The sequence below is a fragment of the Coturnix japonica genome, chromosome 8, assembly GCF_001577835.2.
Source record: "Coturnix japonica isolate 7356 chromosome 8, Coturnix japonica 2.1, whole genome shotgun sequence".
Lineage (NCBI taxonomy): Eukaryota > Metazoa > Chordata > Aves > Galliformes > Phasianidae > Coturnix > Coturnix japonica.
Window position 1 is genome coordinate 16,685,640 of NC_029523.1, and position 25,268 is coordinate 16,710,907.

The window sequence follows — 25,268 nt, forward strand, 5'->3', positions numbered from 1 at the left end:
GGTGTAAGAATGGGAGACAAAAGTTACACAGTACATTTAATATAAGACCCTATTATATAAAATCACATGTTTAAAAAAGCCTAACAAACTGACTGCTGCAGAGTTGGGGCAACCTGAACTCCTTTAAATAACAGGTAACTCTACCAAGCAACTCTTGTTTTAGAAAAGTGGTGGTGTTGGTTTTGTTTGTTTGTTTGTTTTAAACTTCTCTGGTATTTTGTGTTATTAGGCGTAAGGCCAAAAAGTTCATGACCAACCTACTCTGATTCTCCCATATGACAGATCAAATAAGTTTATTCAGTTACTCCTGTTTGAGATCCTATGCTGTGTATGGCTGAATCTTGTAAAAAGAAAAAAAGCTGCATTTGAAGCTATCAAGAAATTCAAGCGCTTTCTTTCAATTCCATTCTAAAAGTCAACTTCTGCTACTGGAAGTTAGGAATGAAGTGCAGATCTAAATATCCTTTCCAGTTATCCCCTTCTTCACAATGTTAAAAGCTTTGCTAATATTAGGCTCTTCCTCTACAGACACTCAAATACAACAGTTTAATTGTTTCCTGATTTTCTTTTCCATCCTTTTTGTCCAGGCACGCAGTTTTGAATCACTGAAGTTGTGCTTCCTCAGCTGTGGTATGCAAAATCACTTCCAATGGCAATGGATGTTCAGCAGTAAAGCTCAATTCCAATTACAAAGTGGTTAGATATTAGAGATGGGGGCATTTGCCTTCAGGTCTCATAAAAGCCCCTAAAAGTGGAGCTGCTGGCACAGAGGAGTACTGCTTCACAATCTGCAGAGTTTTCTCCATGAAAGCCAGGATGATGAAGGGCACTGAGAGAGGCAGCAGCACAGATCCTGCAGTCCTTGAGGGCAGAGCTGCTCCAGGTAGGTAAAGAAATGGGACTGAGTTATAGTTAGCTGTGGAGATGGTGCAGAGACATTGGATTGAGAATGTCCCCAATTAGCGACCTCGGTCTGCAAAAATCTGAAGTACGTGTGTGGACCCAGAAATCAGAGATTCTACTGTCAGCAATGTTTCTGACCTAAACTGCTTTGAGAATTTTTCAGGTAAGACTTTTTGCTAAAAAATTCATAGTAAGTCCTCACAAGAACTTCTTCAGGTGACAGTCTTGTTTAAACTAATATGTATACAGGAATAAGGCTTGATTTATAATTAATTTTTCCAAAGCTACAAGGCAGAACTACACATTCTTTGGAGTAACTTTGGTACATACAATTCGCAAAGCAACTAACCTTCATTTGCTGTCTTTTCTGCTTCAGTACAGACCAACAGCTTGAAGCCACAGCCTAAAAGGAAAGCAGAGTGTTGTATTTCTGTATGTTCTTCTAGTTGCAGTCTTGGGATAACATGAAATTTTCAACTATAAAGTATCAGCTGATGCAAACAACTACTTTCATCAAGTGTTCATATTTGCTATTTTGAAATCATTCGTTGTTACACTTTCTGTATATTAGTTCAAATGTGATTTGATAATCACTGTTGGTTTGAGTTTTTTTTTACAGTTGAACTGTTAGCAACATCTATTCAGTTTAACTGAGCATCAGTCCATTATATACCAGAGAGTGTGCTCAGACATCAGTAGCTATTTTAGATACTAAATAGCATGTGAACACATTGTAATGTCCTTTTTTACTTTTAGCAAAAACATTCCTGCAATAGCTTCAGATTCAGCGAAGTACTTTTGTCCAAATATGGGTCTGTATAATACAATATACCCATATCAGAACTCCTCTTTTTTCCCCCTCGTAGCTTTTAACAGAATTCTATCCTCATCTGATACTCCATTCATACTTGATGATAAATTTACTATTCTTGAAGTGCTGTAATTGCATACTTACAATATGTGTGTCTGTGTGATGGTATTGTATTCCTTTACCTGTAGCAGGAGCTGTTTGTGTCTTATTGCTGACCCTCTGGTTTATGTACCAGAATCTGGATCTAATATCTAAGATGGGGCTAACAGAAAATTCCCTTGTAAAATTTTACTTCCTTAGAGCAAATGTATTTCTGCAGTCAAGGCTAAAGTATTTTCTCCAGCATATTCAATCATCCTATATACTTTTGGCAGAGATAATACAATATTTTTTTCTGCTGAAGATACTTCAGGTGTATATTCAATATATATAATTGATGTGGAAGCTGAATTAGTCTTTACACCGAAGGAGCACGTAGATTCTTTATTTCAAAATTAAATGCTTTTATCAAGATGATACCCATAGCCTTTATTATGGAGTTGATGGATTTATTCTTATTCTTGAGAATTCACACTAATAATATAAAGCACAGATCACCAGAAGAACTATTTCATGTCAGAATGCTCTCACCATTGTTATATTCACCATAGCATCTACTTATTGTAATGTACTGCAACAACACCATGACTATGAAAACAACAAATACTTACCGTTTCTTTAAAGGAGGAATTTAGCCAGCGGTTGTTTACTACATTCTGTATAGATATTGGTGGATTTTCTAAATCTTCAAATGAATCCATCAATATGAAGTCCAGAACAACATCATAAAAATTCAAGTTTTTTACCTATATTAAATCAGAACATGATCTAAGTAACTTAGTTTCTCTTTCAGCAGTGGAATTCAACATGCATCATATTCTAATTGTTTTAACATACAGATGTAAAGAGTAGCAGAAAAAAAGACGTAAATGTTTTCTGGTATTGAAGTACACTGGTGGATGCCATTTCTCTAAGTCAAGAATATCAGGCACAGCAGAGCTGACTTTCCCACAATTCTGAACTATACAGAATTATTTTTGGCTGTTACAGTTGGCACAATTAAGGGTAAAAACACTTCAAAAAGTCACACTCACTCCTCTAGCAGCAAGTTCCATTTCAGTATTATCCCAGTGATCCGTTTGTTCCAAGAAATATATCATTTCATCAAAGACATCTTCAAATTTCTTTGGATTCTGCAAAGTAAAAGCAATGAATGTCAAGCAAACCTAACACAAGAGATGGTTTATTTACATTATAAAATGAATTATGGTAGAAGTTACTTTAGCAGTGAAACATTAGTTGAAAAAAGGCTTTTACCTTTCGTGCTCTCACAATTAGGGCAGATAAAATTTTTCTTCCACTTTCAGCAAGAAATATTCTGTTTGCTGTTTCTGAAAGAATTATCTAGAAAAGGTTTTAGAAAATATAGACATATTCAGAGATTATAGCAAGTGAACCTTAATTAGTTCAATCAAATGTAATAAAGTTTTCTTCATTATAACCACTAGTAGAGCAGGCAAGTTCCCAAGAAGTCTTTGGTGTAAATATTCCAAATTTTGTTAATCGCAAGAGTGGGATGCCCCATTTTAGAATTACAGAAATGGAGAAATTATAGCAATAATTAAGAATATGCTTAATTACGGGATATATTATTAAAGCATGTGCATAAATACTGCACTGATGGTGGCACTTCATAGTCACACGTCTTAGGCTTAAGAAGACAGATCACTTTGCTTTCTGCTTACCTGGAAAGCTTGTCGAATACAATGAAGCTTAGCAAGGAAGTCGCTGTCTCCGAGACATTCAAACATTTCAGTCCTACGAAAAATAAAGACATCAAATAGAGAAGCACAAGAAAATTCAACTAAAAAAATACCCAGTATGAGAATCTTGTATTCTGTGCAGAACATTTAACTTTATTGTTTTCTTTTCTTGCAAATTAATAATTAATTATTAATTAGACAAATCAATACATCAATACCTTAACACTCGTGAATAAATTTTGCCTTCTTCTGCTAAGTGCATTGCTTCTTCATACAGTGGACAATGGCAAAGGGAATCTAGACCATAGGTATTACGAGCTTCTCTGTGCTCTGTAAGCTGGGAGAAAAAAAAAGTAACATTCATTAAAGAATTTGCTGAAGTTTTTCTGATCCTTTAAGAAATCTACTCAAAACTACTTCTCATAGTGATTGAAGTGTGTACATGTAGTTACTCACATCTTAGAAATACTTAAAAACAAACAAACCCCCCAACTTTACGTTCAACTAAAATTACTAAATAAAACTACGCTAAGAAGTTACTCATATCACTGAGCACCTACCAACAAGTACAAGCATGAGACTTGATAAGGACATTAATTGCTAGATATGCTTCCAGCATGCCTTCTCCACAGACACCAACCTATTTTCTACAGACAGTTTGGCTTTACCTGCTAGCAATGAGTCAATGAAACAAATGTAAAATATCAAACCTTTGGAATTCACAATAGCTTTTCAACTCAGTATTTCTTAACTGCTCTGGTCTAACAAACAGCCTCAGTGCTTTTGTTTGCCAACCACAAGTTGTTTCTTAATAAATAGAAAAAATTCTCAGCTGTGCAGTAGGATCTTTTTGACTACCAAAATAACCACCTACATGGAAGTACCAAAAATACACAGTGCTGGCCCTTTTAGGAATTCTTGCTTGCTCCCCATAATAAAAAGGTCAATTTACTGGTGCAGTCAGCTTTCCTTGCATTCTGAGAAATGGTACTTATCCTGTATTAAGAAGATCAATGAATTATTTCTCTGGGTATCTGCATCTCTAAAAAGATTTTTCTTTTACATATGAATCCTTCCCTCCCTTTCTCCATGTGTTTTATGAAGTTGTTAAAATATGTAGCTCCTCGCAGTTTTGCATGGAGAGCGTGCTGGACTGCAAGACATGTTCTGAGATAAAGCAATAATCCATATGAAATTGGATGGACTAAATGAACATGTGAGGAGTGACCAGGATGGGAATGATGAGTCCTGAGAAGATCAGAGCAGCAATAATAGCCACAATTCTGAAGTCAGATGGAAAACAGGAAGGCACATCTTGAATTTTTGTAATGAAGAAGGAAAGACAAGTCATTAATAAAAGCTACAGGAATATATATCGCTATTACTTGCTAACATCATTCTCTCTGGTATTCTCTGTTTTAGGAAATGATTAAAACTTCTGTTGGGAAACCAGAAAAAAGGCAACACTGTGTTTCAGTGACAGTTTTGCTTCCTGCACTGCTTTGTTTTTAACTGATTTGAAGTAAAGAAGACAACCTTCATCAAATAATTATGTGGGGAGCGGACAGGAAAGCACAGCTAAGGATTTTCTCACTAGTCTTAAAAATTTTCTAAGCTCTGGGCTAAACTGACATTTCCACAAACAAAGAAAAGTTTATTTCCTAACAGAACTACAAATTCAATTGTAATCAACATATGAAAGTAAGACATCATAAACACAAGTGTGCCAACAATGGAGAGGCTGCAATAAAACTCACTGTCAGGGAGACAGGAAAAGAAGAAAAATGGAAAAGAAGCCAGGAAAGAGGAGGTGGAGACCTTTTTCTGGCACACTCACTGTTGTACACTTGCCAAAGGAGGCAGCTATTTTGATCACACAGTAGGTGAGAGCACAAGAATACGAAAAGGATCCTAACTCTCATAAATGCAAGAGGATAACAGACGGTCCCAAATAAGGATGAAAACACCATTATTTATCACAGTAAGTAAACAGTATCAATAACTTAAGACAAATAATTATATTTACTGTCCCTCCTGCAGTGTTTCGGAGAGGCCTATGTGTGTTTGGGAACAGAAGTCTGGCTGGGTTTGGAGATGGCTTCTTTATGAGGATTTGAGCACCTGTAAACTGCAGGTGTCCAGATTGGCACAATTCTCTATGAGAACTCATCAGGTACATGATCCTCAGAATCAGTCATAGCCACGATGAAATTTTAGCATACCCTACTGAACTGCAGCGTTCATCAAATGGGGATATGATAATACACACATCCCCATTTGTCAGTTTAATCCTTGCCAACTGTTCTAGTTTTGTACATTTATTTTATTGAAAACTGTCCTCCTGTGTTTTGTCCTAATGTGATGCAGCACAATGCCTTGTTACCTCCTAAGCAGTGTACATATCAGTTTGCAGCAAAATATCTACCTGCGTCTTGTTTTAGGATTCTCCATGCCTTTGCTTGTATTCTTCCTGAGGGCAGTGAGCTACATCTGACTTGTGTCAGCACAGAAACATGGATATAGCTTCCAGTCTTTAAAACTAGAGCCTTGGAAAACACTAAGTACTACTGCTTTGGACAGGATGCAATGCAGAAAGAAAATGAGTAACTGTCAATACAGCCCGTGGCAAGATGTGAACAGAAAAAATTCTACTACTATACAGTTTCCCAGAAGGTGAAATTACTGATGATTCCAGTAGGCAAAAATGTATATGCACTTATTACAGTCTATGGAACATTTCTAAGACAGTTTGGGATGGCTGCTAAAACTGTAACTGCAATCATGGAGCACAGGATGAAAGGACAAATGTCCATTTGCTGAAAGAACATTGAAAGCTGAAAGAAACGCAGCCCCTTAACCTGAAACATTCCTCTTCTTTCCATCTGCAAGAACAATACATGGGGATTTGATAAGCAAGATGAATCTATATGACACCATCATGTCTAGAATATCCATTATCTGGTATGTCAGTTCTAATCCAGTTACTTCTAAGTGATCGCTGTTCTCTATCTCCAGCTGACACACACTGAGAAGCAGTAGTTACCCCTTCTAATTGCAGCAGTTATTTTCAGTGTTAATTTTAAACATTTTTTCTTGCCCAGGATGAAAATCTTTTAAAATCCTTCAGTAAAATTTGACAAAGGAGATCAGAGAGCACGTTCTATCAGTAAAGGCTAGAACAGCTGAAAAGGAAGGAACATGGTCATAACTTTCTTTTGATAACAAAGAGCTGACGGAAGCTTATTTGTAGTGCATATATGATAGTAATATCTAGCACAGAATATGCCCAGAGACCAATTGCTTTCTCTGTAATTTGGAGAAGAGCACTATTCAGCTCATGAGAGACCATAAACTGAGATGTTCCTCATTCAGTGCTGTATACTAAATGCTTTCAAATACTCCAAGGGAGCTGTAGCACATAAGAGCTAACAGGCAATATTCTCTTATCCAAAGATTCTTTCATTATGTATACTTTGCAGTCTTATCCAAGAAGGTGAGGGGAAGTCAGATGAAGAATACAGCATACTAAAAGAATACCCATCAATTACCAATAATTTCTTACAAAAAGAAAAATAAACAGATAAATAAAAAGACTCCAAAGAAAGCAAAGACTGCTTCATACATATTCATATTATCTAAGAAAATAGAAAAACAGATCTATTATAGCCTCCAATTGGTTATGCCTCTCAATCACAAAAATCTGAAATACTTTTAAAAGCAACTACTTTTAAGATGGACTTGTGAAAACATACTGCCAAGTAACCATGTTCCTTCTACCAACCTCCTCTCCCCCTCAAAAAACAAACAAACAAACAAAAAAAGCCACCAAAGACAGATAATAAGCAGACTGATTCCCATTTCATTACTGCAGCTATTAAGGAAGCTAGTTACAAGCAAGCAAAATAATGCTTGTTTGGCTTTTTTTTTTTCCTTTCTCCATAGAAGAAACAAGCTTCCCTTACAGTAATTTCGAGTAATTATTATTTTCACTGTTGAAATAGATCCATTAATCTTTCAAGAATCGGTCTTCCAGAGTCTTACCTCAGCTGTGGAAACAAAAGAGTCCGTCGACGCGATGCTTAATGTATCTCGAAGGCAAAAATCATCCGTGTTATCCTTTACAGTAATGTCTGTATTTTTATCTATAAAACAAATTAAAAAAGAAGAAAAGATAAATAGAATTTTCTGATAGCTTAATAGCTTTAAGTCTTAAGTCTATTTCATATACATTTTCATGTAGTACTTCTCTTGGAAGGCGCAACAGCATGTTACCATGAGAATATATGCTTCTATGACCTGCTAATATACAAGTATGAGTGCATTACTTTCTGCTTTTAAAATGGACTTAGGAACATCATCTGCATAAACAGAGAAAAAAAGTTTTCCAGGGGTTGTGCTTTTTTCTTTGATAAACCTCTGAAGATCCTTCTACCTAAATATTCTACTTTGCTATATTGATCTAAATCCTTCATTGAGGTTTTAACTTGGCTGCACCATGTAACAAAGGCTCGATGTTTTAGTATCGGGAAGTACTATTAAAAAAAAAAAAAGGCTACTAATAAAAAAGCAGGTTTCAGCTTCACTTGAGTTTTGTTTCGTTGTCCAGTTTCTGCTTGATGGTTTTCCAGCAGAGCCAGAGAAGTTTTTAATCTTCATTGTATCCCCTTTTTCCTCTTTTCCACTGTGACAACATATCCAGCAGTACTTCCTATTGCACTACAACTCTTGCCTCGAAAATAACTGATGTTCTATTCTTAAAATCACCTGCAATACAGTGTCTCTCAGTTTTCCTTTATTTTATTCCCAGATGTCAACTGCAGCACATATTGCTAGCATACATGGCTTTGTTTTCTGTACAGAAACACTTTCACTGAAGGATTAAATTCATGAGCCAGTAAGTCAGACTTTGGCTTGATGTGCCCCGCGCTGCATTCTCAATAGAGCACAGGCATTTATTTTGGGTTACTTTACCTTCAGACATTACACATGTGTTGCTAAAAGTCTGTTTTATTTCCAGCAGTCAACAGCAACCAGCTACCCAATATCATCCAGATCTGTTGCTATGGCAATACTTTATAAAAAATGCTATTACATCGCAAGTGGCCTCATGCCAACTTACTGGAATGGTTTACTCATCAACTGAAGTGCTACAATCCACATATCTTAACTATTATTTCAGTGGTTGTTAGGGTTGTTGGTTTTTTTTGCTTGGAATGACAGGTCAAAAAGTGTACATAACAATAAGTCTCTGTCTTTGAGACTATTCACCAAGGGGAAAAATTGGTAAAAGTTTGGCCACAGACTTCACTGGATGCTGCTGCACTACACTGAGTTAGGCAGACTCCAACTTCTAATCACAACTTTACTAACTTTCATTTTAATATCTTTGACTCTCAAATCCTTCTTAACCATTTAGTCTCTCTTCTAATCTCTTACAGAGGAAAAGTACAGCAGCATCTGAATTGACTGAGAGTCAGTTGTGTGCTGGAATCTGAAGAGCTGGAACAGAAAACCAAACTGTGGTCTGTAAAGTGTTTGCCTGCTGTCTGGTAAGAGCAGACAGGTAAAATGATGTTTCCTCCTCATTTCTACCCATAACTTGCATTAGTATCCCTCTGATAACATTAAAAGCTTTTCTAATACCTCTTTTTCACATTAGCAGTTCCTGAAATTGCAATAATACTTTTAAACACAGGGCTGCACAGGGGTGTACAGCCCAGGCATGAATTTTTCTACTGGGCCTCTCATTTTGGTTAAGATGTTCTCCATAATAAACCTGCAATTAAAACTAGAGTTTATACACCTCATAATTAGAAAAGCTCTCTAAAACCTGGTTCAAGTGCAATCCAAAGAAATACTGTTTTCCTGACATTTCCAGCCTACAAGCAATATGCAACACTTACTTCATGAGAAGTAAACAGCTCTATTCATAAATAGCAACATAAATTATGAACTCTTACAAGTATGTATGTGCAATACTGTTAATGATGTTACTGATGGTTTTAATCAAGATGTTAAGATAAGGACCCAGGCTCTTATGTACACGAAGAGCAGCTGTCAAACAGTCTCATGTGTCAACCTAGTCTCAATCCCATGAAGTCTTTGCCACATTCATAGGGAAGACCCAAGTCCCAGCTACAGTTAAATTGGTGGTTTCATACCAACTTTACAAAGTACAATGGCCAGAAATGTAATGCACATCGTGTTAGAAGAATGGAAGAAAACACCCTGCTATGTCAGTGAAGGATTAGATTCCAGATCAAATGTGTTTTTTGACAGTGTAAGAGGATGTCCAAACACATATCTAACTCCAAGCTGATTCGTTACCCTAACCATAAGGATGCAGTAATGGGGAAACAGGATGAGTAAAAGGAAAAAAAGAAGAATTACTCTAAAATTTTTCCTCTAGTGATCATTTATAATTAACTTTTTAACTAAGGCTGTATAACTGACTGTAGTAACATTAGGCTGTTTGGGTTTTTTCATTTAAAATCAGAATATAAATAATTTACATTTGCTGAAGGAGTCATAATTCCAATTTTCCTAATATGGGTCTAAAACTTTCACCTAGCCAAAATCTTTTAAAGTGTTTGCTGAATATGGATAATTTTCCCTCCTACACACATCCAAAAAATCCTTCTGTTGCCAAAAGGCACAATATTTGCAGGCTCTGAAAAAACAGTTATTCTTAAAAGATTGCAAATAATACTGATACTTGGACAAGCCCATATAAATACACATTTAACCAAAACAAACAAACAGTCCTGGTCAGCTACTGATGGCTGCCACAGCCCTGATACTGTAAAATACCCTCAGCCTTGCAGGTGCTCACTGGACCCACACTGCACGGAAAACACACTGTTGTTAAAATGGTGGGGTGAAAACTCAGTTGCAGCTGGAGTACATACCATACAAGTACCAGGAGAGCATTCTTAGACACAAGAACATGAAAAAAGAGACAGCAGCACAATGAGAATCCTGGAATGAACAGCTGAAGGAGGAACCCACCCACCCGTGGCTGCATCTGCTGGTACAGTCATCCCAAGTTATAACATAGACTCGTATCTTAAAGAAAGGAATACTAGCGACTGTGTGAGCTTCAAATACACTTTACTTAATTGAGAAGCCAGGGAGTTATTTAGGGTTCATTTATATTTGTAAAGAGGATGAAGTGGAATTTCAGATGCGATACTGACAACAGTAATTGCCATAAAGACTCTAAGCCGTAGAGCTTTAAAATACCTAACTGCATCTCAAGATAGATTAAGGGGATTCCAGAATGCTAAGTATACAGAATATGGCTAAAACTTGTGAAATTAACCCCAGCTTTATAAGATTATGCAAACAAAGATAATGATAACAACAAATAATAATGTTTAAAAAATATATATATATTTTAAAAAATCAAACCAAAAAAGCCACTACCACAAAACAAATGAACAAGAATAAAAAACACATACACAAAAACCAAACACTTCATACCTATAGGGTGCTACTCTGAGATATTTCTTTGTTTGGTCTCTGGTAGTTTTCCAAGTTATGGCAGACCAAAAACTTAAATACCTCAACATTCCAAACAGCATTTGACCTTAGAGATGGAAATGCACAGAAATCAGCTTTTTAGTATTCATTTGTCAAGAATTCACCTAAAAATAATGTTTTAAATTCTGGACAGTGTATACATGTTATCTTCTCTATTACCCCAAGTGAAAAGTGGTACGAGTTTGCAAGTGAGCTTTACACTTGCATGCAACAGCTAAAAAAGGAAAGCACTTATCTGCTGACAAAGAATTCACTGAGAGTTAAGGAATCTAGTTCTGAATGCCACCAGTAAAGCCATGGCTTCCTATTGTCCCCAACCACTTGCTTCAACAGAACAAAATGGGTGGGAAAGCAGGATGGGGAAGGAAAACCCCTTCTACAAAATACCTACAGTGAGCTCCCGTTATAGACTCTGGAAAGGAGAAAACTTCACAGAGAAATTCACCTATGAAAAGTCAGGGTACACCAAAAATAACACGTTCCCCCTGCTCTGCCACGCTACCCCAAACAGCTACTGTGTTTTGCAGCAGTCAGATCCCTTGGGTGTGTGGCTTCACACCTAAACAAAGGAATTACAATAGTCAAGTTGAGAGAGCACAGCAGCATGAATTACACACAATCCAATTTCAAAAGAACGTGTTGCTGTCTTCTCGCTGGGTCACATGCAGCAGTGTTTTGTCAACACTGTTGCTGAAGCATCCAGAAGCAGCTTTATTTACATTTATAAATAGTCATAACGCTGACAGTGTTGACTGAGTATTCTTTAAAAAGTCATCAGTCCTACCAAGTAGTTACTAATGTATTACATGAAGTCTTCCAGGATGTGCCTAGCAAGCAGTGGATTTTCTACTCATTTTAAAAACATGACACAAAGTAATCTCTACCTTCAGATGGTAGTAGTTCAGCAGTAGTTAAAGTTTGGCCAAGGACAGAGTAGGGTGACCACAGACCACTCTTGCCTTAACACCTATCATTAGGTTCCTCATTTGCATTCACCAGTAACACAGATATCTGCATTCAAGAAGGCGCTTATAGCTGGGGGGATCTCACTTTACTGTATAGAAAAAAAGCGGTTACTGCCTAAAACACACACCTAGGTGCAGTCACTGTCCCTGGAGGTGTTCAAGAGATGTGGAGATATGGCAGTGAGAGACACAGTGAATGGGCATGGTGAGGCAGGGTTGATGGCTGGACTAGGTGTTCTTAGTGCTCTCTTCCAAACTTAATGATTCTGTAACTCAATATATTAGATCAGGGTTTTCTGAAAACATCTAACCTACTCCTGTACCCTACCAGTATGCCAGCATGCATCAGCAAAACACTTCTTGCCATTCTTTTGTCAGGATGCAGACTCAAGCACGCTAAGCAAGAGCTGATCAGAGATCCATTTAAAATAAAAAAGTAAAAAATGTCACACTCTAGTGCTGTTGGCTGCTGAGTTTGACTGCTGGTTTGTGCCTCCACCTCCAGCAGGCCCTGTGGTGAACATACAACTTCTGCCCATTAGTGCCTGACAAGGAGCTCAGCCACCAGAGCAGTGGTTCAATGGAAAGGAACAGCTTGGACATGGGATAGCACTGAGTACTGAGCATTCACTATTTCACTTTCCTTTTCATACCCATAAATCTACATAGGCTTCTAAAGGCAATCTTTGGTCAAGCTAACTAGTCGTCCAATTATACCCTTCTTAACAAATGCCTCAGTAGTTTTCAAGCAGACAACAGTCTGGAAAAAGATGAAACTTGCCTAAAATAACCTTGTAATCTTTAAGAGATTTTCCACATACTTCAGAAAGAAATAAAAGCAGTTTCCTGAATGTCTGAAATAATTTGGTTATTTTCAGACCTTTGTGATATTGACTTTGTCCATGAAGTTCTATTATCTACTGACCATCACATGCTTACTGATGTATAAAACAGAGCGAGTTGGCTGCTGCTTGTACATTCTAAAAGAGTAAAATCAAGCACCTTGAATGTTCTCATCTAGCAAAGGAAAAAACAGCACAAAATGCCTGTCTGAAAGTAATCATTTCAGTCTAAGTAAACATCAAGTGTACCTAAAACAAGAATGCTAGTATGGTTTATTTCTGGTCTATCAGACACAGCTACATTAACACGAGTCTGATATTCTGAATTGCTGATAAATGAAATTATTCTTTCAAAATTTAGATTTGTTAGACAAGCCTTCCACAGATTTAGTAACTGAGTTGGAAAATTTTTATAGTGATTTTATTTTACTTTTTAAAGGTCAGAAATTAATCAAATTTCTTGTTGTAAAGAATGTGACCTCTGAAAACGTTCTGAATCATCGTGGCATGCTTTATTTTAAAACCCAAATCTCAAAACAAAAAGCCTTCAGCATTAGAAGCTCTCCAAGTCTCAAAGAAGAGGCAAGATAAACACAGTTGGTGCTAAATCATTGAAATCTGAACTCAATGAAAATATAGCAGCTAATCTAATGTGTACTTGATAACCTGAACTAATGCATCATACGTGCTGACAGCTCAGAAATCAGCTTAGTAAATACAAAACAAATGCTTTACTACTGGTTTATTGCTCTGATTCTCTGCCTAATGTGAATCTAAGAGTCTGAAACAAATTTGAGATTTATATTCTGTGTAAACTACATCCCACTGTTAAGAAACCCTCCGTAAAACAGTTTTTTTTTCATTTCTTTGAAAATGTAGACTTTGAAAACGAGAAACAGAGTTGTCACCACATCCCCTTCATAGGAGCACTCCGCTCTCCTGGAGTTCAAGTGTAACATCTATTCTGGCCATAGCAAAGTCTAGTCTGAATTCACATGATGCTTATTTTAAAACGTGGGCTGTCCACTGGGGATTTATAGCACAGCACTGTGAAGATTGCCAGATGCCTTAGTCATCAGATTTGAACGTCACTGCCTTTTCTTAGTTCTTCACATCTTAAAAACAAGCACAACCTGCCACTATTTTTGCACATGCACTTTCTACTGACAATAGAATGGTCTGTTCAGTCACATACAGTGTGATAGCACATTAACTCACTGTGATGCAGAGCAGATTCAAAATGCAGCACCACGTTTAAAGGAGAAGAAAATACAAGGTTAACTTCAAGGTTTATACATCTAGAATTAGTTCACTTAATGTGATTCCTACATCAGAGGCATCCATAAGCACATTAGGTAGAAAAACCTTTGCACCAGACTTGAAAGCAATCTCAAATGTAATTGAACTTGTCCATTTGGCCAAACATGCCTGGGTAAGCCTAATAAAATTCTAAAAAAGAAAAACCTCGACAAGATCTCTGAGATCTCTGCACAGGTTCATTTCTAATGGTACCTCTCACTCCTTTCCCTCACTGAAACTTTGAAACTTTCTGCCTTATGACGCTCATTACATAGTTTATATAAATATATAATTTTGTATCCTAGAACATAGACTATTTTACTGGACAGTGGAAGAATACGGGATCATCCAACATGTTCTCTTTGAAGTGACATTTTAAACACAAAGTTGCTAGAAAGGTTTTTCTTTAGCCAGAGTATTACGCTTCAGGGATATTTGCATTTCAAAGTAAGAAGAGATAGACTGACAAAAGGAACCCACGTATTCATTTGTTCTTACATTGAAAGAAAATTGTACTGTCTAGCAGTTGGTAATAAGAATGCATTTTAAAGGTACAGAACACTTTACTCTTGAAACATTGTATGGGAAACTCTTAATCACAGCCTGAAACTCTGATTAACCACCTGAGGCAAGTGATGGGTCAGCTGTGGGAGCACAGGTGAAGGTAATTCAGCTGTGCTCCTGGAAGAGGGTGAAGCCTGACTCCACCTCTCCTAGATCCCATTTAAGGGCTGACCACCACTAAGGTAGCATATCTTTTTGGAGATTTTTTCTTGTGTGGGGTTTTTGTGCCAAGTCTCAATATTGGAGAGCATCCATCTCAACTGTGAGCCTCAGCACTGGTGAGTCTTTTCCTTATATACCCTCTGGCTATCCATTCACTTTGTAATTACAACTATACATTTGTATAATTACAACTATACAAGCATGATAAAGTCAACACACGTGTGATCAGCTTGCAATGCAGGTCTGAAGGCAGTGATAAGAAAGACAGGTAGGTATGTTTTTATCCCAGGAACAGGCCTTAAGTTAGGAAGACAGAACCAACCATTGCTGACACTCAGTCAAGTAAGCATCAAAAAAACCAAACCAAACAAACAAAAAAACCAAACACTGTGAATATGTATTTTCTTTTTTTATTTGGAGTAACAGATTCTTTTTTAAAAAGCAGACTACTTCAGGGAAGAAAAGTGTTCCAGTATTATGCAGACTGCAGTGAATCTGTTCTGGAGTGCAACTGGCTTCTGCCAACTCAGTTTCACACAGCATTCACTTTAGGAACCTAAATTAGCAAGATACATGTGTAACTTTAAGCACTAAGACTTAAATAATATCTTAAGTGCCCTATGGAGTAGGGCCTGTTTGTCTTCCTCTTGCCCTTGACAATGTGACAGAGATAAATAAAAATCCTTTAAAGTTAATACTGAGTAAAAGTTTTTCCTCTGAATTACTGAGACTGTTAGATGCATTAGTAACAACACATTAATACCTGAATTATATTTAACAGTCAGTGCACTCTGACCTGTGACACTTGACAATGCTTATCAGTTAGTCCAGCATACGCAGTTCAAGCTGCAATCTAGTCAATATATTATTTATCCATTGTTAATTGAAAATAAAGTCTAAATTACATTTGTTCTTTACTATCTGGAAATACTTACAGGTTTGCCTTTAAACATTTGCAGGCATTTCAGCATGTAGAACAAGGACAGCTTTAAATAGCAGTAGAGAGAACAAAACCTCGTGTGATCAGCATGTGCTCCTGAATCAGATACTGCACAGCACTTTGCTACAAACAGGATTATCAGGTAAGGTGGGACATTGTGTACAGACCAGACATACCATCAAGTAAGACTGACTGATTTCCCTTCTGATAGTTGAATCTCATGGGTTAAGAAGAATAGTTGGCTCTTGCATGTGTGCACATGATGTTTTCGGTCTAAACCCTTGAAGGTAAAATTTGATTTATTTTAGCATCAATTACCTATTGAGCTGATAAAGGAACTATAGTGCTGAGAACTGAATTTGCTGATTTTGTTTGGTTCTGTCAATATCTGATCTTCACATTATGCATTTTTAAGATTAAATTAGCAAACTAACAGATCTGATGTCTTCATAGTCACTAAACTATCGTTCTGTCTGTATCTCTCTTGCCCCATTCTGGCTCTCCTTTCATTTTCCCCAAGAATGTTTCAGACAAGCCTCTCTTAAAATAGAATTTAATGCAACAATAAATTACTTCTAGTTGAAGTTCTGAAGCAGGAATTAGGCCTATGGGCCAAAACATGTTCTTGATCATCAGTTTATATAACCTCACACTGCAGTGCTCCAGCCAGAAAAATAAACACTTCTCCCACCCCCACAGTTTGCCATTTGTCTGGCATGATTTTTCTTGCCTCTGGAACATTTATATTCAGAATGTATATAAACATACAGACTTTAAGTGTATATACATCCTCTTTAGTAAGAAGAAGAATTTGTAAATTCTTAGCTTGTTAAGAATATACCAGAGGAGAAGTGGTATATAAAAAAGAAATAAAAAATTAAAAAAATAACCAACAATGTAACTTCCTGCCTTTGGAAAGCTGTTTCAAAAGTAAAGGCAAAATTTAAGGAAATCCAGCCCTGATGTGGGGGGGAAAATGATCACCTTCCTTTAGGCAAACAGTAGGTAGATATGTGTAAGAAGGTGAAAAACAAATATAAGCACCAAAGACAAGCAGTTTTTAAGAAAGATTAAGTATAAAAGTGCTCAGCTACTGACTGTTGCTCACAGCTTTTCACCACAGCTGGTGACACAAATTAAAGGCAGCTTAATGGAAACTATTAGTAAGGGCTTCATTGCTATCTAATTACAGACAGCAGGTATGAATCCTGCAACAAACAACTGATAAAGAATAGCTTGTTGATAAGTGATTTAATTTATATTTTGTCCTAAATTTAAATTATCCTATAAGCTTTCAAAAAACTCACCTGCCAAAGTTCCTAAAGAAATTATAGCTCTTATCAGAAGGAAATACCAACAGCAAATAAAAACAAAGTGAGAATTTATTGAGAGATTCCCACAGAAAATGTGGGCTGAGATACAAGGCAACATTTTCTTTAAAATAAATACACATTTTCAATATATATATATATATATATATATATATATTCCATATATATATATATATGGAAAAAATGAAGGGATAACAAGGGAACAGAGTTGGCTACAGAAGCAGGATATTTAAGCTAGCTGAATTTAAGTTTAAAAAAAATGAGCAACAAAGAAGCTTATTAAGTGCCTCATTTGTTTCACCAATTGATTTCCATTTAGTAACAGCAAATGAACGCACAAGAACAGCCTGAGCTATAGGAACCCAACAACAGGAACAGCTCATAGAAAATATGTGAAGTGACTGTTCTTAGGTTGTATAGTAGAAAACACAACCAGAAAGCCAGAAGCTATCAGGAGATAGAAACTATGTCACTATAAGCCTTTATTTTGTCTTCATCATGTGAACTTTATATAATAAATTTTGGCCAAAATATTCAGAAAGAGTATACACTAAAGCTTGGAAAGTTATACAGAAAACTATCCAGTATAAACACAAGTACACAATGGCTTTCTCACAAAGAGAGATGTGAGGGACTAGAGTTCAACTGAAATGAGAAGCAATAAATAACAGTCACGAAGATTTTGTGTATGCACAAGGTTGATATGAGAAGAGGGAAAGGAACCTATCAAGAGATTTAATTATAAATAGCACGGAGAAAGATTTATTACATTTCATAGCAACTGTCCTGTTCTAAGTGGATTTCTTTTTCCTTTCATTATTTTAAAATGATAAAGGTATGGCAAGTCATAGCTATAAGACACTGTGAAAGCTGAAAGCATAAAATGATTCGAAGGGATGTTCAGAGGTCTGAAAACAGATGGTCAGAGGTAAACTTGGCTACGGCAGCCTCTAGCCATTGTCTGGAAGCCAAGAGTTCTGCTAAAGGAAGGCTCTTTTATATGCAGTCTATTCTTAAACTCCTTTTAAATCTACTGCCAACAACTATTGGAAACTGAATATTAGACTATGCGTACCCATAATCTGACCTGTTCAGCTGTTTTGATGCTTTGAATTGTGACACTCCTTACTGTTCAGCAGTATGTACTTACCTTAAAAGCAATGCCACAATGTTCCACTCTATATGTCCCCATCAAGGAATATCTATACATTTATATATATTTCAGCATGTTGTGGGTTTTAATTCAAGCTTCACTGTAGGGTGGATGATGAACTTTGCCCCTGCCGCAAACCAGCTTTTAATTTCCAATACCCTTCTGTTTATATCATCGTTTCATTTCTGTCTATGGAGCAATATCTAGTCTAATCCTTGACTATATAAATAATGGTGCTGACAGTCATCACTGACTTTCATGGTTTGCTCTTCTCACAAAATGAAAAGAAATACTTAACTAAATATTAAAAATATTTTGTTTCAATATTTGTAAAAAGCCAATCTAATATTTGTTTTGCTGTTTACTTTAATTACGCTATGCTCTTCATAAATTACAAGCTGATTTGTAATTTCATTGAATAAGTTCTGAATGAAGATGAAAGGCTGTAAGAGATGAAGCACAGCCTGGAAAACCAGGAGGCAGGAAGGAGAGACATCGGGAAAGAAATGACTGTAGTTGCTCTCATGTTGTCAGGAACAAGGAGAAACAATGGAGATAAGTGATCTCCAATGCTGGCTCTAGCCCAGTAGAAAAGATTATTCTGAGCCACTGCTAAGATTGCAACTAATCTATTTCCTATGCAATGAAAAGGCATCTGAGTTTCCACTTGTAAAAGAAACACAAGCATACACTCCAGGTTATCAAACGTCAACACAGATACAGATTATCAAACATTAACTTTTTCAATACTGATAACTTCTGTGCAGATCCATGCAAAACTGTTCCGACTTCCAAAAGTTTCTGCTAAAATAGACAGAATATTGCTGAGAAAACCAAGCATTGGTTTTGATACATGTAAAGCTTGCAGAAATACTATTGTTTTCAGTTTTAAATGGAACCTTTAACTACCAGTTTCACAGTCTGTGCGTCCTGCCTTTAGGGACTTTGGGGTAAAGAATTTTGCCAAATTCAATTCGGAGAGGAAGTATTACTACTACCGGCCAACTATGCCTTTAGAGCTAAGTCTAACTACTGATATTACTGATAGTTGAAGAACATCCTCTGCAATTCAGATATGTCATTTCATGCATCTGAAATGACAAGTTAGTTGCAGCACTGGATTATACTACAGGAGACGTCAGAGCAGCAAGCTTCAGCAGTTACTGAACTTCCACAAACTATGAGTGCTAAATTAAATTCAAAATCTGCCTTTTTTAAAAATAAGACTGAAGTAACTTTTCTGGGCTCTTGCTTTTAGTAATATTACTTTCATTTATAAAAGACTGAAAGAAGAAGAAGAGAAGAAAGCTTCTCCATAATTATAAATGTTTTCTTTTGTTTAAAATACCCGCATCCCAGCTCTGCTTCAGCCACCAGGAAAAAAAAAAAAATTGCATTTCTCCAAGAAATGAAGAAATCATTTAATGTAAATTTATCTTCAGGGAACACAAAGCAAACAAAACGTTCAAGTGGTGATAAAAAGTTAAACCCTGAAAATGACTTGATGGTATGTGCTACTAGACAGCATGACTAAGTGAACTGTTAAAAACTGCTGGCCTTCTAATTGGTGCCTATCTGAGAATTAGAAGCAGAAATATTTCTTGTGTGCAACCACATAAAGCGTGGCACTCTCAAACTAATTATTTTCCATTTATGTTTTCTAAGCAGGAAGGAAAAAACAGACCTCATGCATTCACTAACAACAAAACACTACAGAAATCTGTGCTGATTAAATATATAACAAATGATCCTTCACTAGCTTTGTTGATTATGCAAAGGCTTTCTTATTTAAGAGCAGCTAGAGAAAAGGGTTCTAATACGCAGGTTCTCCCAGGCGTTTTGTCACTAGGTTAAAGGCTGTGCTCATTCTCTCCCAAATGCCAGGCATATCTTGGAGCGTGAGGAGAAAATTAAAAAAAGAAACAGACATACCTATCATCCAGCAGCACAGACCTTCGTCACAGATCTTTTATTTGGTGTAAATGGTATAAACAAAAAATAAGCAAATATTTTTAAGTTAAAAAGTAACTACTATTAATAAAAATACATACATTGTCATAAAGTTTAGGGGACAGTACACATACAAGTCGCCATTAGCTTGAGTGTCAGCATTTCTTTTCACAGCTAGAATCAAAATAATAATTGTAAGAATTAGGAATTAAGTACTGACAAGGAGCACTACGATGATGTGAGTTTTCTGTCAAGTGCATCCTTCCTGATTCAGAGTTGCTTATGCCTGCTCCAGGAAAGCCTGTTTCTAGGTCTTCTAGTCCCAGGCTTCAGTCCTAAGAGAATCAATCAGCACAAAACCAGCAGCAGCTTCGCCCTATGTATTTCTTTTAATTTTACACCCAGGAATTCTCCTTTTTAGCTTGCTGGTTTCTATGATAATTCTAAAAGTCCAGTAGGGAATGTGAACACAATTACGTTCCATTATTTTATCTTTTTAAAGTGTAAATCTTTTCCAGGGCTGTATTCATTTCTAACTCAACAATAGGTTACTGAGTTGAAAGAGATGATTTGCAATTAATAACAACAGCAATAACAGCCTGGCAGAATCCTACCCCCAAGAGGTATTTATGTAGCAGGTGTAAAGATGAATATTTGACTAGAGCACGCAACCACTTCAAGTGCTGATTGCTGGCTCTGACAAGCCATCTTTTACCTGTCACAGAAAGCAGCAGAGAAGTGCTTCAGCCACATCATGAAAGAGACTAGTTGCAGTGACAAGTGACTGTATTCTAGCAGTATCCCAGGTAACTTGTTCCTGACTCTCCCACATTGCTTATTACCAATATCTTCCTCCAGAAGTTTATCTCTCAAAGCACGTTGGCAAATTGTTTATTGTGTCAAACAACTTCAACTAGTAAATGTACTCACAAAAAGAAAAGCAAGCCTGTGGTCTGAGACAATGTCAGCAATGTGTCCCTGTTTGCAGCACTCATTCCTCAGTCTTCCACACTGAAATGTGATGATGATATGCAGAGCTACTCAGCAATGGGGACCACGGGAGACTGGTACAGCTCACATAACAGTCAAACTATTGGGCTTGGAAAGTAAGCAGCATGGAATTTAGAAGAACATCAGTCAACAGCAGCACTAACATCTTACTTAGAGAAAATTAGAACCTGGGAAGAACAGCATTTCAAGATGTTGGAAGGAGCAATATCTCTCATGAGTAAACAAGTAGGGGGAAGAGTGGTTTCAGGAGCCCCAGAAGTTTGATCAAATATTTTACAGAGAAAACTGAAAAATTAGAAAATAGTGGGTGACTTTAACTTTGAAAATTTCCTTCCTGGCCAGATTTGGAGCTCACTGTAACTGAGGCTGTTGTAATAAGGAAAGTCAGATGTTTTGTAGCAAGTATTTTGATAACACTTGATAGCATCTGCCCCACTGTCAGAGCCCTGTCTCCAGCTGTGGTTAATCACAAGTGCTAGAGATGGAGAAAACTGAAGAAAAAATCATGAAATATATCTAACCAGAGGGGGGAAAGATACAACCAAGGAAACCAACATGGCAAAGCATTTTCTGGTTACCTATTAAAGGGAACAAAGGCTTTTTTTCAAATGTGTATGAATGAATAAAAAGTAGCAGTCACAATGCTGGACACTTCAATGCCAGAAAGACTACAGTGACCATCTAAGCCCTTTCTCTCAAAAGGACGTAAATCCTCCCTCAAAACACTATATAATAATAATAATAATAAAGGAACAACAAAACACCTTTATCTAAAACTCTGGAATACCCTCAGCACACCTTAAGACAAGCTTAATTCGGAATTTAATTTGTTTCACTTGAACAAGCAGAAACTGGATATAGTTACGACTTTGACAACCAGGCCTAAATATTCCCCAATATCACGTAACTTTTCCACGTGTAAGTAGCTATTCAGAAGAAGCAAGTCTCCTCTCAGTATATTCTTCAGTGAAGAGTTAAACATACACAACTTAAGCCACATATGAGCTTGTCTCTTCAAAACATGCATCATTTTTATGGCTTGTTTTGAGCTGTCCAGTATTTCCATATCTTCTGAAGTATGAAGAACAGAACTGGTACACAGTATCCTAAAACCATACAGAAACAAGATTGTATCTCTGTAAATATGCTGACACTGTTCTTGTCACGTAGTCAAAGATTAGAAGTATTTGTGTTTTTTTTTCCCCTGCAGCACTGTACTGATAACTTACATTGTGGGGCATAATTTTCCTATTTATTTTTTTAAATCTCCCATCTCTATGTATAATCCATACCTGGTCATATTCAAACAATCAAAAAGATAATTCATATCAGTATTACTAACCCTTTCCTTTCACTACTCCATTCTTTTAATGACCTAAATTATTATTTTTCATCAGCTTCAAGACATGTGAACAATTTTATCATCAACTACATAGTTGATAAAATTACAGTGTTTGACCACAAATTGTTCTAAAATACTTTTCTTTTATAGTGGGGCAGAGCATCAACAAACATTCAAGTCAGCAAGCGAATACTTATCATCTAATGTATGCGGTATCAAAACCACACATCTCTCACAAAACCCTACAGTTTGAGAAGTGCTAGTTCCCAAGAAATCATATCGACTGGCACTAATTACAGCTTTTATCACCTGAGGTAACAGAACAGTGAATTATTAACTCCATTAATTCATCGGCGTGACATTTTGGTTTGTGCTTTTTCTTTCACCAGCCCCCTTCCCCCTTTTTTTTCTTCCTCGTTAGTAATTCTATTGGCAATTTCTATATCATGTGCTGCATTTTCGTCTTTCCAAGACTGATGATCAGTAAATGATGGATTAAGGTGCTTTCTTTATCCAGCTTCTTTTGTAAGTTATAGATGTGAATTATCCATACTACCATTTTGTAAGAGACTTATACAAAGCTTCGAAGAGAAGCGAAATAAAATGAGCATTATTTGTTAACATATACATTTTAGGGGTATTAAGGGCAAGTCTGTTGAGAGCTCTTTTCCTTTCACTGGGTTACCAAGTAAAAATTAAAGGAAAACCATAAACATAAGAAAGCTTTGATGATTCTCCCAAACACATTTTTCTTTCTCTTCACAGAAAAGTTACCAAAAAACACTGATCTCAGAAATACCCTTCTTCAAACATTCACACATATCTATTAGTCATATTTTACAGGTAAGAAAATTATCTATGAAATTGTGAATGAATAAATACTTCTGTATCTAACAAATACGGGACAAAAACATTCTCTGTATTAAATCTTTTAAGCACTGCAGTGCTTGATGAGATGATGTTCTTCTGTTTACATCCTAAAATAACCTTCAGCAAAAGTGATGCATTTTCAGCTATTATATTTGCTGTTCAAGTAATGAATTTACAGTAATGATGAAAAACCCAAATCCAGAACAGTGAAGCACAGCTCTCTAAATAAATTCTTTACTTTTTTGCCCTTACACATCCAGGCCAGCATAAATACAATTCATAATGAAGAAAGAGACAACATCTACTCAGGAGATCACAAATGATTTCTACTAAGAACACTTGAAAAAACTGAATGGGCTTGGAAAGTAGGGAGCTTTTTTTAAGATGCATCACATCTTTAGAAGGCTTCCAGGGAAACACAACAAATCAACAACTGAATATAGTGAGCCCCTTGAATTCCATTTTATTAATCTTGCCTGGGGACAAAAGCTACAGATAAGTTTCTATTTAAAAAAGGATACACGCTGCAACTTTATTTATGGCTTATGGCTTCAGACATCCAAACACTTTTCTGCTTATGTATGTTTGCAAGTGTACATAGACATAGCAGAAAGCCAGCTTTGACCTAATTCTCACCTTACTCAGATCTGTATTTAGAAGTTGCAGAATGATGTGAAGGCTGGGAGATGAGAGCACTGCCACCTTGTGCCAGCAAAATCAAATCTGAAGCCTAACAAATAAGACTACAAACTAAAACTAATCCCAGAACATGTTCTGCCTTTGAAGTCTGACTGTTATTTGAGATCAGATGCTTGATACTGAATTATGAAAAGGTGCAGTGGTATAAGGCTTTAGGAACATCTTAAACCAATTATTTAAACAAAATCAGCATGTCTCGCAGCAGTTACTCTTATTAGACTTGCCATTACAACATCCCAGGTTTAATCACTCATACCTATCATAACATTCAATCTCTAAAGTTGAGAGCTTTGCAAATAGCTATCTTCTGACCTTCTGGTTTCATTTTGTTATGGGCCAGGCTATTTATTTATTTATTTAAAGTTACACTGGGCCACACACAATTGTGGATTGACATTTATACAGGAAATGCTAAGTCACAGCCTGAAGCAGAGACTGAGCACCTGGTAGGAAGGCAGGGCCAAACCAGAGGAGCACAGATGTAAGCAATGCACCTGAGTAATCAGAAGGGGTTGAGCCAGGATCCACTCTTTCCCAGACCTCATTTAAGGGCTGGCAGAGGAGGTGAGAGCATCTCTTGTAGATCCTACCTACCTGAGGCCTTCCAAGGTAAGCAGCTCTTTTTCTGCATTTCTGCAGCTGCTGTGTTTGGGCTCACATGCTGTAGCCAAAGACTTTCCCACCCTGTTATTATCACTGTACTTTCCATCCCATTATCACATTATAATGTATGAAGCTCTCTTTTGAAATGCTTTCATACAGCCATGCTGTAAGAAAAGGGATGTACAGTTTTTACTGTGTACGTATTTAAATACCTGAGTCAAGATAAACTTTAGAAAGCTGTGAAGAATTCTGAAGATACTTATATATACCTACAGTCTATGGGGGGTGGGAGAGAAAATCCTCTCAGCAGTTCATTCTTATTTAAAGTACAAATACTATATTGAGCTTTAAATAATAATGTGGAAGACCTGGACTTTATTCTGTTTACTTACTGATTAAAATACAGCCTACTCAGTGATGTTTCCATGAATTTCCTTCACAAGACGTATTAATACAAGCAATAAAAACAAAATAGTAGT

At 36.6% G+C, this 25,268-nt stretch overlaps 1 protein-coding gene and 1 long non-coding RNA gene across 5 annotated transcripts in view; one reads left to right on the forward strand and one right to left on the reverse strand.

The window, feature by feature from the left end:
* The window catches only part of MIGA1 (mitoguardin 1), a 32,955-nt gene that overhangs the window by 1,970 nt on the left and 5,717 nt on the right, over positions 1-25,268 (reverse strand). For both annotated transcript variants that reach the window (XM_015870002.2, XM_015870001.2), the window contains exons 8-14: positions 7,558-7,658; positions 3,735-3,853; positions 3,499-3,571; positions 3,071-3,157; positions 2,848-2,946; positions 2,425-2,559; positions 1,253-1,306 (exon numbers count right to left, since the gene is read on the reverse strand). In XM_015870002.2, the coding sequence (XP_015725488.1) occupies positions 1,253-1,306; positions 2,425-2,559; positions 2,848-2,946; positions 3,071-3,157; positions 3,499-3,571; positions 3,735-3,853; positions 7,558-7,658 (668 nt within the window). The remainder of the gene's footprint in view (positions 1-1,252; positions 1,307-2,424; positions 2,560-2,847; positions 2,947-3,070; positions 3,158-3,498; positions 3,572-3,734; positions 3,854-7,557; positions 7,659-25,268) is intronic.
* LOC107317384 lies at positions 2-25,268 on the forward strand. 3 transcript variants are annotated; one of them, XR_004308127.1, is made up of 7 exons: positions 2-883; positions 4,939-5,497; positions 8,955-9,079; positions 10,333-10,546; positions 15,850-15,972; positions 22,768-22,931; positions 23,383-25,268. It is a non-coding gene; the product is annotated as an uncharacterized LOC107317384 (long non-coding RNA). The 3 variants fall into 3 exon arrangements; XR_001556856.2 differs by lacking the exon at positions 10,333-10,546 and having other exon boundaries at positions 23,383-23,460; positions 23,748-25,268; XR_004308126.1 differs by lacking the exon at positions 10,333-10,546.